This window comes from Urocampus carinirostris, chromosome 16, assembly GCF_059441175.1.
Source record: "Urocampus carinirostris isolate Australia breed hairy pipefish chromosome 16, RoL_Ucar_1.0, whole genome shotgun sequence".
Taxonomy (NCBI): Eukaryota; Metazoa; Chordata; class Actinopteri; order Syngnathiformes; family Syngnathidae; genus Urocampus; species Urocampus carinirostris.
Window position 1 is genome coordinate 22619300 of NC_142364.1, and position 24782 is coordinate 22644081.

At 38.2% G+C, this 24782-nt stretch overlaps 1 protein-coding gene and 1 pseudogene across 2 annotated transcripts in view; both read left to right on the forward strand.

Annotated features, from left to right (window-relative positions):
- Positions 1-24782, forward strand: part of brinp1 (BMP/retinoic acid inducible neural specific 1) — a 214025-nt gene that overhangs the window by 157590 nt on the left and 31653 nt on the right. For both annotated transcript variants that reach the window (XM_088356051.1, XM_088356050.1), the window contains one exon: positions 22413-22649. In XM_088356051.1, the coding sequence (XP_088212177.1) occupies positions 22413-22649 (237 nt within the window). The remainder of the gene's footprint in view (positions 1-22412; positions 22650-24782) is intronic.
- Positions 21770-21897, forward strand: LOC148350735 (U2 spliceosomal RNA; annotated as a pseudogene).

A 24782-nucleotide genomic window follows, 5' to 3' on the forward strand; every position in this document is an offset into this window, starting at 1 on the left:
GCACACTCATTGCGTAAAACAGACGCCGGTGACTGTTCCGCTTCCTCATCGCGTCATTTCTGCGTCATTTTCTCGTGGTGACCACGGGTATAAAAGCTCCCGAGCCGGTGTTGTGCCCAAATCCGACTCCTACGCAACACCCCCACCCCCCCTTTTACACAGATTTTAAAACACTGTTGGATAATATAGCGATTGTCTCTTTAGCTATTTAACTAATTATTTTCTATTTATAAGTGGACAGTGTGCAAGACACTGTACTATAGTATGGTAATAATCTTTTTAGATTTATTGCTAAATATTTTTGTTTCACTTTAAGCAAAGAGTAATAACGCATGTTTCAAGTAAAAAAGTATCCTTATAAACATATGTATACATGTACTATCTGTATTATACGGTTTTAGCAACCACAAACACATCAGAAACCTGGCAAGAAGAACATACTAATGCATCTTCTCTTCTAGGTTTTATTTACTTTGCGCCAAACACATTTGACAAGTGCCTTTCTAAAATGAAAACATAATAAAAGAAAACGACCTTCCACCAGGAATGGGTTACATCACAGTGTGACAGACGAGTAAGGTAGCGCTTACACATATATGACGGCTTGCACTTGGCAAGAGTGAGCGACAGGGGGGAAAGATTTATGACTGTGCCATCCCCAATGGAAACTTACCCTTGATTGACCACTTCCAATTGAAGGCTGACCCACAGGTCAGTCATGGAAGATTTCATCAGGTACTAAAGATTTTTGGGGGGCGGTGGATTTTGCTGTGAAGGAGTAGAATCGGTGTACGGTCATCCATCATGGAAATGATCCCATTTTTTCAATTCTCTGAGCAAAGGGTCACATGTTTTAATAAAGGAAATCGATATGAAGGATCGGTTTCACGACACAGTCCATGAGTCGCTGCCGTACCTCTCACGATTTACTGTACCGTGCCTTGCAAAAGTATTGCAGGAGGGCTTTCCTACATCCACTCTTCAATAAAGGGTAGATTTATGTAGGGACGACTAATAGTTGTCTTGTACACAAATCGTCCCACCTCAGCTGTGTACGCCTGCAAATAATCCATTGTAATCATGGGTCTCTTGGTTGCTTCCCTGATTAGTTTTCTCCATATTTAAGGAAAATGTTTTTTTAGGAACGGCCCGGTCTTTGTAGGTTTGCATTGGTTTAACGATAATTCCAAGTTTGAAGCCTGGAATAGGGTAATATGTCAAAAAGTTATTGGAGGGCCAATACTTTTGTAAGACACAGTTTTTGTGGGAACAAATGCTCGGTCCAGGTTGCATTTGATCAAAAAAACTAAAGATAAATAACATCCTGAGAAAACAATCCACTAATTATTTTCTACGAAGGGTGATGTTTACTAGACGTAAGCCCACAAATCAATTTCGCAACACGTCCGTTAAAGAAGGGAAATTAATTGTGATGTTTGTGTTTGCTGTAACGTTTGCGGCGTTGAAAAAGGCCAACAGAACGATGGCGCAATGAGTATCTAATTCATCACGCCGCTCACGACTGGCCTACAGGGCCACTTTAATTTATTTTCACTTCACCACTTTGAAAACTGTTGGCTCAGGCTATTGGAACATATTCATAAATCTTGCCAGATAGGCTCAATGCTCTTCTGAGATAGACTCTTGCGAAAATGCAGCTAGAAGAGAAAGCATGTGTCGTGAAGACAAACTGCTCGCCTGTTGTGTTGCTTCTAATTTATGATGGTCTTATTGACAGTGATTGGCTCGTTCACAGCTAATAGCTTCTTACCTTTATAATGCCCCTGTTTTTTTTGCTATCACCGGGCAGGTTGTATGTGTGTTTGTTGGGTGGGCGTGACCGCCTGTGTGCACAACTTTGATAGGCTGATGTATGCTGAGGAAGGTAAGAAGAGCGCAAAACATGTTTATCACCAGCGGGTGCTCCGTGGATTGTTATTGTGTCCGGGAATCAACTGAAGCGGTGTTGAGAGAGAAAAGGCAATACTGAGGCTGCAGGTTTTTTTAAGCCAATATAATGAGCTGCTAAAATCCCATTGGACCCATTGACTTGTGCGCCCGTCCGGCCGTTTGACAGACAGCATAGATCAGCCTATCACAGTCACGCACCCAGCCAGTCCCGGTTACCCGAAACACACACATACAACCTGCCCGGTGATAGCAAAAAAAGAGTATATCTGCCTTTTAGTGCGGAGCACAATGCATGACGAGTTGATAGCAATGACGATAAATACAATTCAAGTTTAAATCTGCAAATCAGTGAACCTGCGATAACCGAAGCACGGAGTAGCGAGAGGTTACTTTATTGCACACATTTTTCTGTTGTTTCAGTTTTATATAATTTTTTTTCCGGGTTCCTCTATTGTCACAATCACCCTGTTCCATTATACAGGGTTTGTGCATTTTTCTTTTTTTTTGTGAATGTTCTTGTCGTTTAGACCAATTCGCTCTCTTCATTCTCCTTACTGGATCTTGCCCTGGTGTACCTTGTTTTATGATTTGTTATAATGCATTGTTTGGAACAAATCATATTGAACAGTTTTAGTGTTCCTTTTGTACAATTATTATGGAACAAAACGCAAATACACTACGTCAAAATATTTTAACATCATTGAAAAGTATACAAGAAGAGTGTAAACAATGATCAGCAAGACAATAATAAAACAGTTTTAGCGTACCTTTTGTTCAACTAATTTGGAAAAAACTCAAATAAACTACTTCAAAATATTATAATATCATGAAAAGTATAAAAGCACGGCAGCGCAGTGGTTCCTGTGTGGAGTATGCATGTTCTTCCCATGCTTGCGTGGGTTTCCTCCGGGCACTCCGGTTTCCTCCCACATTCCAAAAACATGCATGTCAGGTTAATTGGCCGATTCAAATTGTCCCTAGGTGTGAATGAGTGAGTGAGTTGTTTGTCTCTTTGTGCACTGCGACTGGCTGGCAACCAGTTCGGGGTGTCCCCTGTCTACTGTCCGAAGACAGCTGAGATGGGCTCCTGAACCCCCGCGACCCTACTGAGGATAAGCGGTGCAGATAATGGATGGATGGATGGATGGATGGATGGACAAGTAAACAAGCAGAGTGTAAACTATAATCAGAAATATAATAACAATAAAATACCTGCAAGGGGTTATGAATAATGTTACCAAACAAATAAAAACTTAAATTAATAATGATATATCATGCATTACAAATGAACTTCTGCCATCACTGGTGAATACTACTACTAATAATAATAATGATAATGATAATAATAGTAATAATAATATACATCTTAAATCCAATATAGTTAAAAAGCTAGGCAAATATTATTAATAATATAAATAAATAATAAAAATATAAATATTGATAGGGGGATATTTTCAACATAATTACACGTTATTTAATGTTTCAATTAATAAAGGACACATTAGCTTTTAATATATACTGCATTTTAATCTTATCATTAAAATATCAAATGATGATTAATAATATTAAAACTATGATTATTGATAGGATAATACTTTTAACATAATAATAAATATACATCGTTTTAATTAATACAAGACGTTTCCAATGTTTTTATGATTATTATTATTATTATATCAAATGATTCAACAATTTTAAAATCATGTTTAAATCATGACTTTCTTAATATATGGTGCCTTGAAAATGAAGCCCTGACTGGGTGAAAAAAGTAACACAAATTCTGTTAATTCTTTATTTTGAATTCAATTATAATGGCAACATGCTAGTTCAGGGGTGGCGAACAAGTTTGACACAAAGAGCCAAAAATTTTAACCGTGAGAGTCAAAAAGCCACACCACGCACTGACCCGCAGTAGACCTAACCTACGCAGATGTTCAGCAGTCAGTTGTGTCAGAAACAACATAAAAACAACAAATCTGCCAAATCAATTTCAAAATATTATTTATTATTTGTTATTTACTCTGATGGATTCAAGCGTGTTTTAAGAGGTGAAAAAAAGACTAAACATGAAACGAGGCAAAGAGCCACAGTAAATAGAAAATTTGATGAGGCAAAGAGCCGCATTCTTATTGGCCAATAGCCGCATGTTCGCCATCCCTGTGCTAGTTCATAAGATCAAGACACATCACCTTGATATTAACAATTATAATTATTATTAAATGCTAAAATGTTTTACGTATTTAAACAAAAAAAATAGTTTTGCAATCGCATTTTCCGCGACAAGTTATTTCCGTATCATATGATGCTTCATCATTCTTCTGTACTGCAATTTCCTATGAATTTCTTTAGCAGACAGCACGATATTAAAATGATAAACAATGTTTCTTTCTCACCAACGCAGGAGAAGGATTGCAAACAATTAGAATTCCGACCCCTTAACTTCACACAAATTCCGTCTGAGCTTCAATGGAATCATTTTACCTTTTACGTCTCTGGAGAAATTTAAATTCCGCTCTAGCTAATATTGAGAATGCTTCTCAAGCGTCAATCCGGCGTCGGGGGGGAAACAAACAAAGGGCACATTAATGTGCCACAGCAAATTAGTTTTGCGATCCCAGTTGAAGGAAAGCCGATGACATTATGCAACCGACTGAACTCAAGACCAAGCACTTGAGGAATATGATTAAGATATTCATTTTTTTTATTTTCAACTTAGAAAATCCTATTGGCTGTTACAAAAATTGTATTTTGTATTCAAAAGTATAAACTCATTTACTATCAGATGTTTTCCTCAAATTGGAGGAGATGGTGTCCTCAACTTTAATTAGAAAAAAATGATGTTTCTAGCTCTTACAATTGTTTAGTAAACAACAGTTGAACATTTCATTTTCTCGTTTCCAAGGAAAAAATGGAGAACCAGACCTTTTACTTTACCTCCAATATCTAAAAACGTCATCCATAATTGCTACGGTACTTTACTTGCCAAAAAACCCAAAACATTTTATTGCAGGAACACTTGATTGATGCAGGAATTACAGTATACATGAACAATGCGTAAGCTTTCGATTACCATGGTGATTTCTTTCCCTTGGGTGACCCAGTTGACTTACACGAAACGTTATCCCTCAAAGACCAGACGATAACGATTGGATTCTGTCATCTTTTTATGAAAAGAATACGCTATGTTGAGGAGTCAACTCCCTTTTATTATGTTTCCATATATTATGGCTTTCATCACACTGCTTTGCTACTCAGACACGCCATATCGGGCCACCAATACACACTCATTTACTGAAAAAAGAAAGCGACACTACAAAGTGTGGGCTTCCTCGATGTGTGGACAGAGATCTTATCATGTTCATTCTTGCCATCTAATGGTCATTTGAAATGCTGAAATAATTCCAATAGGCTTGATACTTATTCATTAGCAGCACCAAACCCGTTGTATTTTCTTTTTTTTTCTTTTTTTTTCTTTTTTTAATAAATACTAGAAAAAAAATACATTTTGGCGCTCAGGGACCATGCTTCTCAAGACGTATCTATACATTACAGTATATGGAATATGACAACTTCAAACTAACTCCTATTTTATGTTGAGATTTATAGTATTGGTTGTCATATTTGAGTGGCTAACTAAAACGGTGTCATTTTTTGAAATGTCATTTTCAAGTTTTAAGGGTTCTGGGCTGGTTGTCTCCAAATGGACACACTTTTGGAAATGCCTAGACCTACCATTAGAATAATGTGTAAAATTTTGATCAAATTTGACAAGGTACCAGGTAGGGCATTAAGCTATTGTCTTCCAATTTTTTTACTGATAAGATGTCAAGTAGTCCATGCTGCACACTTTTGTAGGCATTTCATTGCAAAAAAAACAAACCAAAAAAAATAATACAAAGATTAAAAAATCGTGCGAATAAAAAAAAAACCCTCTATTCCTGTCTGTTTCAACTTAGATTACTCAATGTGAGTGGCACTTGCAATAATAAAAATAGTTTGGAAAACCATTTCAGAGTGTTACCTTTAAGAAAAGCCCAAAAACCGTCCATACTCTCTGTTAAAGAACAGTATTAAATTTTGAACGTGATTTTAGGTGAATTTTTATAGGATAAGGGGTTTAAAAAAAAAAAAAAATACCCGCTGTCTCGGTAATGTATTCGTATTGTACATATTGTTTTGATTGTTTAACTAGAAAATATTTAACAATAAAGACAGACAAATAACAATAAATCAAATTAGCAAAATGATTTGCCAATGTTACTAGATTTTTTTTCCCAAAGTATATAAGTTAGTCTTCGAAAAGAAAATAGAGTTATTCCTCACTATAATGTGGTCTACTATTCACTGTTTTGCTACTTCACGGGTTCACATTGTATTCTGATTGGCTAAACAGTTTGCCGCTTATTATTATTTGACAGTACAGTAATGATTGATCCTGTAAAAGGGGTTGATCTTTGGTTTAAGTGTAGAATATACTATTTAAGTGTGTATTAATTAAAAATAACGATCATTGCTCCACGAATTTCACCTAGCACAAGTTCTTTTTGGAATGTCAACCCCAGGATACAACAAGGATGATTAGTGTATTTGTTACTTTTAGTGTTTTGTGTTAAGCTTGTTTACTTTTCAGATGTTTAATGACACTGCCTTCTCAAAAATACTTTTGTATTACTGTAATTTGTCAATTACAGTTGGTGATTTAGCAATACTCCAAACATGTCTCTGTATGATTTGTGCGCTGGAGATCAAGTGATGCTAAGTCCCTCCAATAAATGTCTGCAGTCAACGTAAGCGTTTATGCCGCTGGCACAATCTTGACACTTTGAGAGCAGTTGTATGTTGAAGAAGAGCGGCGGAAACGTCGAAACTTGTCATGGGACGAGATCTGATCTTGGGGGTTCTTCGTAAATTGTGTAGGTTGATGGGTCTGTGCAAAGCGCGCGTTGACATGGATATGCACTAGTACCTACATCCGCTACAGCTGGGCAGGAACAAATAGTGACAAAGTGAAGAAACGCCAAAAGTGATGTGAAGCTACATCTGCCAGCAAAACACAGTTACTGTTTTCTGCACTAGTTTGTCTAAAATGTCCTGTTTATATATATACATATATATATATATATATATATATATATATATATATATATATATATATATACAAATATACATATACATATATACAGTGCATCCGGAAAGTATTCACAGCGCTTCACTTTTTCCACATTTTGTTATGTTACAGCCTCATTCCAAATTGTATTAATTTAATCTCTAATCTCAAAATTCTACCCAAAATACTCCATTATGACAATGTGAAAAAGTTTTTTTTTTTTTTTTTACTTTTTTTGAATTTATTAAAAATAGAAAACTAAGAAATCACATTTACATAAGTGTTCACAGCCTTTGCCATGAAGCTCAAAATTGAGCTCAGGTGCATCGTTTTTCCACTGATTATCCTTGAGATCTTTCTACAGCTTAGTTGGAGTACACCTGCAGTAAATTCAGTTGATTGGACATGATTTGGAAAGGCACACACGTGTCTATATAAGGTCCCAGAGTTGAGTGTGCATGTCAGAGCACAAACACCAAGCATGAAGTCAAAAGAACTGTCTGTAGACCTGCGAGACAGGATTGTCTTGAGGCACAAATCTGGGGAAGGATACAGAAAAAATTCTGCTGCTTTGAAGGTCCCAATGAGCACATGATTACTATGCAGGCTTACAATTTTATTTAAAAGCATTTTCATGTTGCAAAATACAGGGGACAATATTGATGTCACTTGTGCTGTAAGATTGTTGGTAACACCGACGGCTTGGTTGTTAAGCATGCCAAAATGACACAAAACGAACACAATAACAAAACACATTATATATGTATGCAAATATTTCAAAAAAGTGCGTTTTTTAATGCAATCTAGGGTGATTCGAGCGCCGCATTCACTCCCTGCTCCACAAAGCCAGTCAGCCAGTAGCTCTGCTTACATTGCATTCTGGGGCACGTAGTCGTTTGCTCCTAAAACGGCGTTTCGATTAACACGACGATTGTGTGTGTTGTTTTGGGAATTTTGGTTGAAATAAGCGATATTTGTTGAGTAATATATGTAGTTTTGTGTTTAATAAGTCCAAAATAAAAAGAGTTGGGCATCAGAGCCATTTTTTTCTTTGTCTAGGTTTTCCCTTGCCCTCATGTTAGTTTTAGAACAGGCGATGGTGTAATAATAGTCTGTATTTTGCAATGATCTGTGGTCTGTGCAGCCCTTTGAGACTCCTTGTAATTAAGGGCTATTCAAATAAACATTACTTGACTTGACTAGGTTTATCTCTTAGCTTGGTTTACATTCGCAACGTCTGTTCGCTCCTCCTCTCTCTCCGAACACATTCATTCCACACACACAGAGCACACTCAGATTATGTTACTAATTTTCAACTGGCAATTAGTAACTGTCTCAGATAACAGTTTCAAAGTAACCCTCCCAACCCTGGCTATCACTGGTGTTGCATAGCTGAGGATTTCCTCCCCATCGCGTGCTCTTTAATAGCGCACTGATGTGGCTGTGTTCCTTTAGAGAACAAAATAACAGACTTCTATTGCCAACTGAAATAATGCGTGGAAAACAAGGACAGGAGGCGGCCTTGCAATTTCACATGTACTGCACGCTTGCACGATTCTTGTGTCGCTTGTTTTGAGAGCTCATCTCGCACCTCAGACAGACCTGCCTTCCTCCGCCCTAGAATTGCTTTAACAAGCAATTTTCGCCACCTCTTTGGGAATGATGCTTCTGGTATGTGCCTGTGCGTGAAAAAGCATCCATGTTAGCATGTGATCCAGTACAATCTCTATCAATATTTTAGACCACTCTGCAGGTGTTATAACCGTCTGAAGGACATGCTTTCCTCAAAATAGCCCGAGTATCATGAATTATGCAACCACTTTGTCTTGTCTTGCTGAAATTAGCCCATATTAGGGGTCAAGGCCAGATATGTCTCATCGATTTACCATTTATTAAAATGTTGACTTTATCTTAGCAATTCAATTATGTATCTGAAATTAGTGCTGTTAGGTCAGATGTATCATTGAGCTCATGGGTCGCATGGTAAAAAACATAAAATTAAGTACCTTTATGATAACTAATATATTATTTGACACACAATTATTACAAATAAATTTGATTTCTTAATCATTCACAGGACTAGATTCCACTCATATATACAAACTTGATTATGATACCAGAGGTATTGGTAACATTGGTAACACATGTATGAATGAGCACATGTTATTGTGAAGGATTTATTAAAAAAAAAAAAAGGACTGAGATAAAACAATAACACAAACTAATGAAGTCCCAAAAAAACCTTCAATGTACAAAGTAGCAAACAAAGTACAAAAGCTGAAAAAAAATCCAATGAATATTATTTTCCATCAAAATGGAAAGACTTGATAATGCTTTATAAATGCCATAAAGTTCAGCTCATTCAGTCCTACTCCAAATCTAAATTATGCCGACCACCATAAAATAATAGTACTATCAGAAGTCGAAAAAACACGTTTTACCTTAAGGCATATGAAAAATGTAACGCTGATCAGTACTTCAAAAGACCTAATGTGAAATGCAAGTAGGTGTTTTTTTTTTTTGCGTGTATTCACCACCTTATAGAATATTCTGTTTCAAGCATAATGCACGACAAGTTGAGCATTCATTATAAAACCACCTATTCTGAATTTTATTTTGAGCTCAATTGAATGTTTTGTCTCTATTATTGTAAACAATTGTTCAACTTATCATGGGAAATTCCAAGACAAGTCCCAGCTTGTAATGGTTAAATTTGCGCCAGCAGTTAGCTGTTAGCTCTCTCTAGGTGGGACTCATACTAAGTAAAATAATTGCAAATATCTGAACCTATGAGTGTTTAAGGGACACAGTGTAATATTTAGCAAATCCTAGTGGTAGAAAAAAAATGTTATTCAATAAAAAATATCATATTGATTTAAACAATAAGCAAATATATGTTAATTATCATATGTGGTTTTCTTGTAATACTAGTAGGGTGATAAATTTAAATTCATTTTAAATAGCATGAGTCTCATTTGAAGAGAGCTCTGTCATCTTGCTGTTAAGCATACCCCCCAAAAAATATGACCAACAACCGTGCAGTTTGGTCGCTTTTGGTCTACTTAGCCTGTATCCTTAATTGTGCTCTGTAGCCCTTGTTTTTGGTTGCACTACGTAATACAGCAACATCTATTAGTCAATATACAAAGTGTCCCTTTTCAAAGATTGTTGTACTAAAAAAATGAAATAGGAATATTTGTATGGAAATAAGAAAAACAACCATTGAATTTGACAAAATAAACAACACATTCACCATTTCTGCAATGCATATAATCATACATGATATAGTTTGCTGTAGTGTGTGTAAAACATAAGATTCAACCCCCACCCCAAGATACACAAAGCCCACAAAGTAAATAATTCAGCCATAAGTAACCCCAAAAATCTAAGACCCTAGAATCGTTTGTAGTTTGTATATCTGTAGCACTCATTTTCTGTTGTACCACATAATACAGTGACATAGTGGGTAAATAATAAACACTGTCCCTTTAAACATTGCATGTTCAAATAATGGTCGGTCTATTTTTGCTTATTATCTTTTATCATTATGTTCTTTTTTAATGTATTAAGGTTTTAACCACGAGGAGGAGCTAAATAATACACACTTTTGGGCATTTAGTACAATAGGCCCATCACATCAACAATAAATAAATAACTCTCTGAGGTGTCCGGAATTAGAATATGTACTACTCGATGAGGCCGTCTTCTGGCTTAGGTAAATATTGCAGTCACTGTCAAGGGCCCTGTGTGGGGCATGGAAGTGCGTGCATATCTGAGACACAGTTAAAATAATCTTCTTTTTCATCGTTTTTGGGTTTTGGTTGACATTTGGACTTTATTTGAAACAGGTCTTTTCTTACTTTCGCCATTTTCATGCTACACTCACCTGAAACTGATGACAAGCATGAAACAAGGCTCTAGGGCATAAGTCGGGAACCTTTTTCACCCAAGAAGCCATATTGGCAATCGTATATAAAAAAAATTTTGTTCGTGAGAGAGAGCCACACTCTATAGGTGCTTTGCTAGAGTTTTCTTCCATATAAACAATGTATTGAAAAAAACACAATTCCCCTTTTATTAAAAGAGCCATATATTGCTCGCTGGCCATATATTCCCCACCCCTGCTCTAGGCTCTTGAATCCAGTTGGGCATTGTTAATACCTACTTACAAGAGAAAATATTCTACTTCTAAGTTTTTAAGGACAACTCTAACGACACACCCTTCCTTTAAAATGTTATGGAAATATAACAAGAATAGAAATATTTATAAAGCTGATTCCATTTCTCCGAACTATTTGATGATCTCCCTCGACAGCATAAACCGTGCTCGCGGAGAGCATTTAAGATAATCACCGATAATCTACTCAGCATACCTGTGAAGCATTTGCATGCTAAATGCTGAGTCTGTAAAAGTTTTCCAAAAGTGTTATTCTGAGCTCCAGCGCCCATCACAGAGTCTTACTGAATTGAAACGAGGAGTGGATAAATAGCAGCTTTGCTGTGCGAAATGGGGCGACACAGCAAATCTTCCGATGATATGCCCCCTCGGGTTCAAGCCAGAGTGCCCAACCTAGAAAAAAATACAAGGGCGCTAATCCGCATGGGAGGTCTTTGGCTCTGATAACGATAACCTCCAATCTTCATTGCATGCCACCTTCCTCACCTTCCCATTTAAGTAAATGCACTTTAGTGCACCAGTGGATTAAGTAATGATTATTTTGCAAAATTGCCAGCCTCACAATGGTCAATTAATTTGTAATGAAAAGCTGACTTATGAGGCGGAGCGTGGGATCGCAATAAGCAGATCGTTTTGCTTCCAAACCCAAGCATCCCCTATCTATCAGCATTTTAAAATAGTGTATGCTGCAAAGGAGCTTAACGGAAAGGCAAAGTCACAGTGGAGTTTATGGCCATTGTCATCGTTCAGAAGATCGAGTGAAGCTTCTTTATTGACTTACGCTTCTAAGGTCAATATTGTTAATCTGGAAATAAGTCAAAAAGTCCTGACTATCTTTTTTGAATGTTGGATGGTAAAAATGATCAGCGCAGGTATGAAAAAGCTTTGCAGTGCACTCTAGCTCCGCCCATTTGTGTCAGATTCTAAAAATGTGAGAAAAAAACCTGGATAAAGAGTCCCATGATGGGGTATGATAAATATAGTTGCTATATGTATTTTTAACCTGAACAGAAGTACTAACATTTTTGGAGGGTACAACCTTCCATTAAAAAACAAAAAGAAAACAACATTTAAAGAATATAGAATACATCTTTATTATCATTGTTACTACATGGTACAAGAAAACAAAGAGACAAAGGAACAAAGAAGATATTTGTACTGTCCTTGATTGCATAGGCTTTGTTTTCCTCCGGAGGAGAGTGTATGAGGGGGTGAGGGACAGACAGATATGGCCAGTTCAAACTAGATGTTTGATCTTACTGTACACATGGTCCAGTGTTTGTTCCCTAATCGCTCAGTCCACGTATTTAATGAATTTGGGAAGTACAGTCCTTAAGCATGTCCGATTAGAGTCGCCGGCGACGATAAAAGCTCCGTCGGGGTGTGCGAGCTGCTGTTTATTGATAGCAGCGGGCAGGAGATTTAGCGCTATGCTAACCTTAGCATCCGGTGGAACGTTAGCATAGTTATAGGACCAAACCAGAAACTGACCCACCTGGGGATCTTGACACGTTCTAGACCAGGTGTACACAAAGAAAAGCTCCCTTTAAACCTTTAAAACTTCAAATCCTAAATTGCGAGTTAACAGCTAAACTAAATTTGACTTGAGTGAATGCAAAACAGCTTTTGTAGCTTCAACTCTCCAGTGGGAAATCAATAGTCCAGTCTAAGTGATTTAAAACCTTGAAGGAGAAACTTTTGAAGCTTTAACTCTGCGAGTCAAAAGTCTCTGACAAGTCAAGTTGAAGCAACTTTACAGCTTTAACTGTGTTAACTTTAGTCAGCTTTGAAAGAATGGCAAGTCAATGGCCACAGTCAAGTCAAAACAGCTGTAAAGCTTTTTAAGTAATATGAAATAGGTTTTAGATCTTTAACTTGCCAATGGCAAGTTAACCGCTCAAGCAGAGTCAAAGATGCTTTACATCTTTAAATTTAGGCAACGCAAAGCAGGCTTTAAAGCTTTAATGGCAATTAAATGGTTAAAAGCCAAATAAACACAGCTTTAAAGCTTTAACTATAGGTAACTCAATCTAGGTTTTTAAGCTTCTTTTTGCCTATGGCAACCAAATGTTAAAGCAGAGTCAAAGCAGCTTTAAACTTAAGTAACCTGAAGTGTAAAGCTCTTAAAGCTTTGAACTCTCAATGAGCAGTTCAATGGCTGAAGTGAAATTATACACGCTTTAAAACATTAACTATAGTTATCTCGGACAGCATTTTAAAAATGTACCACTCTATTAGCAATGCAATGGCCAAGTTTAAGTTAAAGCAGCTTTTAAAGCTTTTTACTCTCTGATTGCAATCATGGACAGTCAAGTCAGTGCAGCTTTAAAGTTTTTACTAAAGTTAACTTAAGGCATCTTTTAAAGCATTGACCCTCCGATGGAAAGTGAATAGCCTAATCCAAGGTGGCAAAACTTATTATAAACATTATCTGGAATTGAACTGATTTTTTTCAGCTTTTACCTTGTCATGGCAACTCAAAAGCTAGAGTCATAAGCTTTAATTTAATTGAACTCAAATTATATTTTAAAGCTTTAATTTTAAACTGGCAATGTAATGGGCATGATCAAGTTGAATTAGCTTTACAGCTTTAACTCAAGTTAACTCCTAACAGCTTTAGCAACGGCCTAAGTTAAGTCAAAGCAGCTTTAAATCTTTAATGTATGTTAACTCAAAACACTCTCCAATGGCAAGCAACAGACAAGTAAAATCAAAGTAGCTTCAAAGATTTAACTATAATTAAATCTAGTTAACTTGAGTTAGACTTTGACTGCACTTCAGGGGACTTACTGGTGATATATATTTGTTTTGACTTGAAAAGGTAACAGGTCTGTGACCCATTTCTGTGTATTGTGACATTGTTTTTTTTTCATTTTATACAGAGGTACTTTTTGTTTTATTTGAGTGCAATGAAAATCAAAGTGAAAGTACAGTCGACAAATGTAACACAGAACTCTCGGCAAATGTTCTGTTTCCATCTGCAGCAACCAAACATTAGAACTTTTCTCAGTAACGGGTACTGGAAAGTTTTTTTTAATGATGTTGTAACATCTGTATGGACAGTTACTGCGTTCGTCATTAATTGTTGAAGGGTATTCAACTCCTAAATAATGTTTTTATCTACCTACAAAATGCAGCTTGTGATGTATGAGAAAGCTGATTTTCACCTCATGCAGATAATTTCCCTTCCATATTTTGCATCTAGACCAAATTTACAATAGAAAAAACCCACTCAAATCAAGGGGTAAGCTAATATGCACATATTTGGTTGTGTGTCACCAGTAGCGAATCGTATGCAGCACTTAGGGAGGAGGGCGTGGCTTATACAAGAACACTATTGTGGACAACATATCGATGGAATGTGAATCTAATGTAAGAGGAAGAGGAAGCGTTTTAACAGGAAGTTGGAATGATCAATCTAGACCAAATTAGGAATTGGTTTGGTACCGATGTCCGGTGTTGATGAAATTGTTAAATAACCCTTACGTAATGAAAAAGTATATAGCTGGGTTTTTAATAAAGAGCTCTGGCCCTACCAAATTTTTGCAAGACACCTTTTGTCGAGTCTTTTGAGTGTCTTTTGAAGACTGACATCACCAAACCAACAAAATTAATGTAAGCACATAATTTACGTTAATTAGATTTTTCTTAATTAATTATTTTTTGTGATACACCATGTTGGGAGAAAAATAATAATAATAATAATAATAATTTCCTTGTATTGTCATTCTGTGTAACAACGTACACAGAACGAAATGTCGATTGCACCTGACCTGTTGTAGCGAGCCGATGCAGCCGCAGCCAACAGAGGGCGCCGCCGACCAAAGTAACATTTCTTGGACAGTTTCCAAAAATGGGGAAAGTGATTTTTGAGTGGTGTGAAGCTCAGAGACAAAATCCATATGGTGTGTCTCTGCAAAGTGTTCTTTTGCATATTCTGAAAATTGCACAAGCCAATAAATATGAAACGTTCACTGCTTCATCCGGTTGGTTTACACGCTTTCTTCTATTTATTTCATTATGCGGCAATTTCAAATCATTTCGAGGGGGCTGCCTTCTATGTGAGTATATAACTAGCTTGTTACTTTCGAAGTAACGTGCTACTTTTTTGTAAAATAGTTACAATTTAAATGAAGAAAACTAATAAGAAAAATACAGTTTTTCGGAATGCGCCCAACACTGGGAGCAGCATGGGCCGCTGAGGGATTCTTGTAAGACGGGGGTGGGAGGTGGGTGGTGCTAGAACAGCACAAGGCGTTTCCAGTAACCGAGTCGATGCTCCATGATTGAGTGTAGTCGTGGAGAGAGCGTGAGGTGAAGAAACAGGAGTGATCGAAGAAGGCAACGCGAGCCAAAGGTTGCTCTGCGGGAGCAAAAGTGAGCGTAATGAAGTCGGACAGAGGTGCAAAGAGGAGAGACAAAGTCGGAGAGCGGACGGTAGCCCGAGTGACGGATGTTGAGGCGAGGCCGGTGAAGTACGGTCGAGGGCGGTTGGGGGTAGGCACTCTGCATTATTGTGCAACGGGCCCCCGCCGGCTGCCGCCTCCGCCAGTGAGCGGCGTTGATCCGTGAACTCGCCATCTGGATTGTCCCACAAATCACATTAAAGTTTCAAGTCCGGGAATACATCAAGCCTAATGAATATTGGATCCGGGGGCCACAGACAGGCCTGACAGAGAGAGAAAAAGGGCCCGCGCAACCCGAGTCCTATATGCATTTCACCTCATCCAAAACCCAACCCTTTCATTACTTTCGCCTGGCTGACAAGCAAACGTCCTTCTGCTGTTGAGCGACTTTCACCGTCAAACGAAAGATAAGATCGTAGAATTCAGTGGCAGACTGTGAATTTTACACAGAGGCCTTTAGTATGCTGAATCAATCCAACACTATAGCTATTTCATGGCTGTAACATATTTACTATAGCTACAGCTGTGACACATAAAAAAAGCATCAATAACAGCCTCATAAAATTGCAATATTATTGAGGAATCATCTCACATTTATTTTTTACAATTATTTCACATAACTAGAGTAGCTTGTACTTACAGGGATCCCGGTATGTCTGTGGAAGATATCTTGAAAAAAACAGTGAGACACAAAAAATACAAATATTACCACATTGACTGAACATTTTCTTATTGTATTATTATTATTATTATTTTATTATTGTTATTTTGGTAATAACTTGTATTTATATGGAGAAAAGGGTTAGGGTTAGCATTAAGGTTAAGGTTAGGGTTAGGATTAGTGTCATTGTTAGTGTGAGCATTAGCGTTAGCGTGAGCGTTAGGGTGAGGGTTAGGGTTAGGGTCCAAACAAAGTGCCTACTAGGGCACATTTCGTCATTTTTAAGTTTACTATGTTCGGTGGAAAATAATTCTTGAATGAGACATCATCAATGCTCTTCTTTGGCAAATTAGTTTGCTCATTTTAAGGATTCCTCCTATTTTTTCAGGCCAAAAAAGTAAACTACATAAGTATCAAATGGAGACTAAAACAAGAAGAAAGTTCTAACTTTGAGGCATGATTCTCATTGATATGTTGCATATATTGAAACATTACAAAACAATGGCATTGTGTTTTCCAAAATCAAACATTTTCTTTAATATATTTTTTAAATATACGGTTCTTTGTCAATGTAAAAAGTAAGAGTCTTTTTAGTCATTACAATGATTATTATTCACCATTATTGTTAGTAGTGTCATGATTGCCGATTGAGCCCACCTGCGACAGCTTAATTGGTGCCAACAGCCCAATTGTTACTCTCTTTTTAAACCCCCGGCTTCCAAGAAGAAACCGTCAGATTGTTATGCGAACTGTTGCCTTCAGCTCAGTAAGCCTTTTTGTCCGACTCCGTTCCTGCTCTGCTTTTTTCTGCCTGATCTTTGTTGCCAACCTGTTTCTGGACCTGACTACGCCCCGTTCTGCCTGCCTGCTACCTGACCTGTTTCGCCCCATTACCTGCCTGCCTCCTGCTACCGACCTCGCTTACGAACTCGACACCGCCTTTGATCTCCAGTCCCGGCCAACGACTTGTAATTCCCGCTTGTCTCCGATCCTCCTCGCCAGACACGGAAGTGCCACTTCCACACTGCTCGCTCCTTTTGTCCGTCAGCCATCGGATCGTGGAAGCAAGCCTTACTCTCCGTCTTCATCAATAAAAACTGAGAAAGCGAGCGCTATTGGGTCCCGTCTCCGTTCCTGGTTCTTGACAAGTAGTAGTAATAGGGCTAAGTATTTGCAGGCTTTGCTTATTTTCAAAATTATAAAACAGGATACCTAATTCATTTTTTTTTTTCATCCAGGTAAGGCTCCAGTTAAGTCGCCACTGACCAGTTAAATTCAACATTTGAATATCCAAACTTTAATCGTCCAGCATACACTCTATTATGTGTATGTTTGCATCATCTATTATATTGAATAAAACATTTTTAATTAACTTTTTGGCATCACTGTTATTTCAATAACATATTTATAGATAGCTTTAATTGAAGTGTGCACACATCGGGGACAGCATTTGACGGTTTATCAGCAAATTTCTCAAGTGGACAATGTGTAATAACGCCTTTGCTTTCCCTTTTCATTACATTGATTCAGCTTAAATTGATTAACTTTTTCACCTTTGGGGGAGAACTGAAAAAAAAAAAAGATCACCGTTCTGTGCAATGTTCTGTTGTGCTTCCCCCGTGCATATTTTCTGCTGAGGCAAGGTTTGTGCTCAAGTAAAACGAATTAAAAAATATATTGCTTTTCCAATGTTCCATACAAAACGCGCGAGAAAAAAAAATAGTTCCTTTCCACTCCACTGGCTTGTAGAGCCGAGGATTTATTTTGCAGGCCCTGAATTGAAGAAAAAAGGCTTTAGTGCTGCACAACCTTCATTTCTATGAGATCTCCTGAGAGATATCAATTGGCCCAGCTTCAGAAATGATACAGTGGGAGACGCTAAGATGGCTCCAAATGCTCTTCTGCTTCCATTTGTTGGCCTTTTCCATATATATTGTGTCAAAGTACAATGACATTGCTTGGATCAGCACATCCATGGAATGAGTGGGAATCAATGTCAATTATTTTTATATATTATTTAAATACTGTATTATGTTAGCAAGTCAATATATTTTACTTGGAAGGAAATAAGTCCATCCATCTATCCATCCATTATCTGCACCACTTATCTTCGGTAAGGTCGCAGGGGTGCTGGAGCCCATCCCAGCTATCATTCGGGCAGTGGGCAGGGAACACCCTCAACTGGTTGCCAGCCAGTGGCAGGGCACACAGAGACAGACAATTATGTCGCCCATTTACATCTAGGGAAAATTTGGACCAGCCAATTAACCTGACATGCATGTTTTTGAAATGTGGGAGGAAACCGGAGTGCTCGGAGGAAACCGACGCAAGCACGGGGAGAACATGCAAACTCCACACAGGAAGGTTCGATCTCATAACCTCAGAACTGTGCCAAACACACTCCAACCACTGCGCCGACGTGCTGCCCTGATGATGTGAATTATTGTCAGAAGATAAATTGACATTAGATTTCATCTAGTTAGAAGCTAGTCTTCCAAATAAATGAAATTCGGTTTTGGCGATGAAGTAAACTCTACTTATTAGAATAATGTAGGATAAAAGTCATTTTCCATTCATAATAATGCCATGCTAGTTTTTACAATAAAATCCAATGGCAGTAGGAAAGTTTTCAAATTAATTCAAAATACATTACACAATTTCAGCATAAAGAAAGACGTTACTAGTTTTAGACAACAAATTGCAAAACAAAATGAATAACAAAATAAGTATCTTAATAAATAACAAAAAAATGACAAAATGTCTAGATAAAATAATACATATAAGATATGTTAGATATTAAGGTATAATGTGACTTATTTAATTGTTAATTTATGTATATGGCATAAATCTGTCAGTATATTTGGCAGGATTGATCCTCCATAAATTCTGACTTTAATTTAGACAAGAAAACCCATGAAAGACGGCGCTAGTTTTTGGCTGCGAGGAAGCTAATTTTCAGTGTAGAAAAAACCTCAGCCAGCATAGAATATGTTGCCTGTGTTAAGCATTGAAGACAGAAAATCGAGTTTATGGCAGCTACCGAACGCAATACACCACTACACACATGAGTGCATGTTTTTGAAATTATATGTATACTGTGTTTTCTGCACAAATAAACATGACTTTGCTTGACTAACATGTTTATCCACCAATAGTCAAATAGTTTAAACCAAGTAATACTAGGTAGCATAATCATACAACTACTATATTTTCAGTAACATAAGGTGCATCGGATTAAAAGGCACACACTGATAACAAGTGTATTTTGTTATATATTTTTCATGCATAAGGCTCACTGGACTATAGGGCACAATACATTTACGTATACTACAGTAACACCTACTGTGTTTTTCCATGTGTAACTTTTGGAGAAGATATAAGTAGTGCATTGTTTGATCATTCGATATGTGGTGTCATTCAAAATCACACAGTGTGGTATGCGACAGGGAGTCAACACAGGTCACAACAATGAGAGCGCTGACACTTCACTATTGGACCAGTGATATTGCAGATAATATACATTAAGGCAAACGGTAAAACTAGTTTTACTTATGGTGCCAGTAACACTGATATACGTAGTGCATTTTGTTCTGCATTATCATAGGTTGAACAGTCATTCCATGTCTTCTTTTGTGCCTCAAAAATGGAGCGGTTTGATATAAATATGTATGTAAAATAGCTTGTATAGCCTTTTGATAAAAAAAAAATACTTTGTTTTCTCCGTTATCTATCATTTGCTTGTTGCAATTTAAAAAGTGTGTGATAAGCTCTAATGCCTTTTTGTATGTTTTATGTACCACTGGCATTCTAGTGGGAACGTGTCACGACCTGGGTTGGAATCCTGTAGCATACAGCGTTTTGCAATTATGGTCAGCAATGTTTATCGATTGATCAGGCATTGCAAGCATACGTTACAAGCCACACTTTCCAATTTCTGGCCAATTTGAGGATTTTACGTGTGCCTTTTAGTCCGGAAAATACAATATTTTCTTCATGCTTTTATCCCTTCAGAGTATCTTTCTAAGGAACGACAGACCTGTAAAACAGTGTGACCTATAGATAGAATTCGGTGGTGAATTGCTACCAAATTGAAAGGCAATGAAAACACAGACACGGGCTCCGAAATGCTTAAAAGGAGCACAACGATTGTGCACTAAACAAGACGACAGTCCACTCGAGTGGAGGCATCAATCACGACTGAAGGCTGTCATGCTCCGAGCAAACTAGCGCCAGAGCGACAGCTCGTCTTGAACACTTGGACGCTTTGGAGCACATCCGCTCCACAAATGGCCGAGTGCCCCAAATACAAAGTAAAAAAAAGAAAAACCCTGCACACGGCAATGACTGACTTAAAATGTATTTCAGACTATAAGGCGCACTAAAATAACAACAAAATTGTCAGTAATTTGAATGTCCACCTCATGATTTGGTGCACATTATATACAGTCAAATTTATAATGCATTGCCATGTTTCTTTAAGTGTAGATCTGTCAGCGACAGCTGCATGAGAAGAGTAACATTAGGGGCACATTAAGCGATCGTGAGACCATCATATCTGAACCATCAGACTTATAGAAACATGTACAGTAATTAACAATTAGTGGTGGTTTTGGTGGTTTTTAAGGGTTATTGTTCTATCTTTGTTATTCATTATCCATTATCCGTTATCGGTCAGTTCATGATACGCTACAAAGCCTAGGACCCGGGACACTTACTCTCAGCCAAGAGGCCAAGCTAAGGTCCGAGCCCTAAAGCCTTGCTGCGGCCAAGCTAAGAGGGGGGTTTTGGGGTTTTTAAGGGTTATTGATCTATCTTCGTTATTCATTATCCATTATCCGTTATCGGTCAGTTCATTATATGCTACAAAGCCTAGGAGCCGGGACACTTACTCTCAGCCAAAAGGCTAAGCTAAGGTCCTAGCCCTAAAGCCTTGTTGCGATCATTGCGAATGCACCGTTCCCGGAGGTACTGCAATACCGGGCCGATGCGTGGAGTGGACAGAGCAAGCTCTTAAGAAACCAACACTGAATGTGACGAAAGACAATCCTGTGTTTAAGAAGAAAATAAAAGGCATCGTGTCTTATCTCATTATGACACTATTTTTAGTCCCGGTACCAGATATCTTAAAGAAGAGAGAATTCAGTTTCACCTTAAACACTGTAAGTAACAAATGTTTTGAGTGTGTGTGGTCATGCGATTACTTTGTATTTTTCAGGATTGCAACATTACTTCCCACGATGCATTTATTTTTCATTCAGCTGAGAATCGCACGTGCTCCTTAAGGACTTGGCAATTTGGCGATACAGTACAGTATTTATAGACCGGTTTAATGTCTTAGATTATTCTTGCGGCTCGGCCCAATAATAACATCAACAATTTGGTACCGTGACTAAAAAGAGTGTGATGATGAGATAAAAGGTAATGCCTTTTCAAATGTTGTCTGTATCACCAATGGTCTAGTGGATAAGATTCAGTACCACTGGTGGTCACCGTTGGACACATCAGGTATATCGTCACGTCATGGCCTTTTAGTTAGCACAGATTTTTGCAATTCTGGAGATGGAATAAGAGCTTGCTCTGTCCACTCTACGCATCGACCCGGTATTGCAGTACCTCCGGGAACGGTGCATTCGCAATGATCGCAGCAAGGCTTTAGGGCTAGGACGTTAGCTTGGCCTTTTGGCTGAGAGTAAGAGTCCCGGCTCCTTGGCTTTGTAGCGTATTATGAACTGACCGATAACGGATAATGGATAATGAATAACGAAGATAGTACAATAACCCTTAAAAACCCCCCGCATGGCAAGCTATGCGCAGCATTTGATTCCAACTGTAACAAGTGCTGTAAAATTGTATGAAATTGTGTTATATACTGACTGATTAATAAATATGCACATGCACTGTATATATAATTGTATTAATACTTAAAAGCAACTCCAGTATTTAATGTATTTTGAATGCCATGCACCTAAGAGTCCTGTATGTCTCATATGTGGGAAAATATCACAAAAGACCAATTTCTCAGGCAATCGCCTTATAACCTGGTTGCCTTATAGTGCAGGAAATACAGTACTTTAAAGTCAGTTTTGTACATTTTATAAACAGGAAAAAAAGGATCAAATCCAATTTGACCGGCTTTGTGTTGTTTTCCAGGCCTCCAAGTTATTTTCCCGGAATACCTACAGGAGAAGTTTGTTCAGTCGGCCCTGAGCTACATCATGTGCAACGGAGAAGGGGAATACCTATGCCACAACAACCAGTGCATCTGCCAGTGCGGCGAAGACTACCCACAGTGCAACTGTCCCATCACAGACATTCAGATCATGGAGAACACCATGCTTGGCATGGCTGAATCCTGGGCCTCCTCCTACAAAGATTTTGAGAATTCTGGTAGGTTATCTTTGAGATTGACATTTTGTCAGTTTTAAGAGACGGATCCCCCCGAAACAGATTTGATATTGATTGCCAGTTCCCAGTGGCCGTCCATATGAAGTGTATAAATCATATTGTTCTATAGCTTAGGCGTTACTAACAGGTATTTTAGCTCATTACAGAACCATTTTTAAAAAAAATGCTTTCAAGTAAAAATAAAATTTGCTGCTTGAAATTCACACAATTATTTATCACACCATGTATGGACATCTTTTTTCATCTTACTTGGAGTTTGGGTTGGCGTTTGCACTGTACTTGAAACAGGCCTCTTCTTACTTTCACCATTCGTCATAATACACTAACAAACAAAAACAAACAAATGACAGGGACAAGTGCGACATCACTCTCCAGTAATTTTTGAGGCCTACATAAAATGATGTTATGTTATTTAGCTTTTGACCCTTTGCACGTGACATCACGTTGCTTTCCCTGGCAGAATGAGAGCCATGACGGCAAGAAGCACCCTAGCGGACAACACTTGAACCAATTACTAATAACCATGACAGACCACAACTTTTTACGATTGCGACTTACTGCTGTGGCAACTGGCAAGGCTCTAAGCCCGATTTGGAATGTTACCGTACCTGTTTTCGATGAAGACAGAACACAATGATGTTTGTCTGCAAATTAAGTGGCGGTATTCAGTACCCTTAATGATTCCAGGATTTGCAGCAAGCATTTTTTCACACGATACGTTTGATATATTTACGAATAATTTTATGTTAAGTGGATAAGAGTGTTGTGACCCGCCTGCAGAAAAATCTCACTCCCATGAACCCTCGTTTTTTCCTATGCTCCTCATTGCTGCGTTTTCAACAGAACGAGTGCAACGATTGTAGTCTGTATAATGTAGTTATTGAGGAATATTTATTGCTGTGATTAAAATGCCTGTTCACGTAAAGAGGGGTGAGATTCTGCACGGGAGTGGAAATTGGCCACGTGTCACGCCAAATACACTCAATAAAGCTACAGCAGCTAAATGAAAATGATAAACAATTTGAACAGCTGGCGGTTACAGTCAATTTCAGATTTAATTGCACCTTGGCCAAAATACATCAGCATACACAGCTAATGTAAGTGTCTTACCTTCTCAATAATGAGGTACTTCCCCGCGTCAGAGAGCAACACATACCAGTAACCCAACCAGCTACGAAGAACTGGTGAGCAGCCAGAATTTTATAAACTTTTAAATAGGCACCGGTATGTGGGGGTTTCTGAAGTCGGCCATACTGGACAATTTGTTTGGATGTGTGAATATGTCAGGAGGAAGACTGTACAGGTCAGTAGCTAACCCTGCTTTTGCTATCCTCAGTTTCTCTAAATAGAGCTCTTTGTGCCTTCCGACCTCATCCGACAGCTGTTTCACACGATATCTGAACAGATGATGACGATGGGACTTTGTCATCTTTTTCTGAAATAAATAAGCTCTCTTGAGGAATTGACTGCCGAGTAGTATTTGTCCATATCTTGCAACTCTCACAGCACTGCTTCAATTATGACTAAAGGTTCTATTTTGGTCTCATCTGACCACAAAACTTTCTCCCATGACTCTTCCGTATCATCTAAAAGGTCTTGCAAACTAAAGACGGGCCTTGTGCTGGTTTAGGAAGGGGAACCTTTCGTGCTATGCATGATTTCAAATCATGACGTCTTAGTGTATTGCCGACAGTAACCTTGGAAACGGTGGTCCCAGCTCTTTTCAGATGATTTTTTTAAGGACACCTTAAATGACACACCCCACCTTTAATGAAGCAACGACTGCTTCACCATGTAGCATTTTTGGAGCACATTTGTTCTAGGAAACGTTCACTTTTTACACAACCGAGGTACTTCGGGGAAACCGTGTCATCGTATTTCAGACGTAACATTTCCGGTTTGACAAGTTAGCGCTACATTTAAGTCATTTTCCAGTGATGTCTATTAAGGGGTTCAGATCCATTTGCATCCCCGCGGTGACTGCCGACCCGGTGGGAGGGACTGATACGCTAATGGCCGTCTTTGGCCCTTTTCGTCCGTTTTCGCCCGTCACATTCAGACAAGCCTTAATCGAGGGACGACGTCCCCACAGCGCGTCGTCGAACAAAAGTTAGA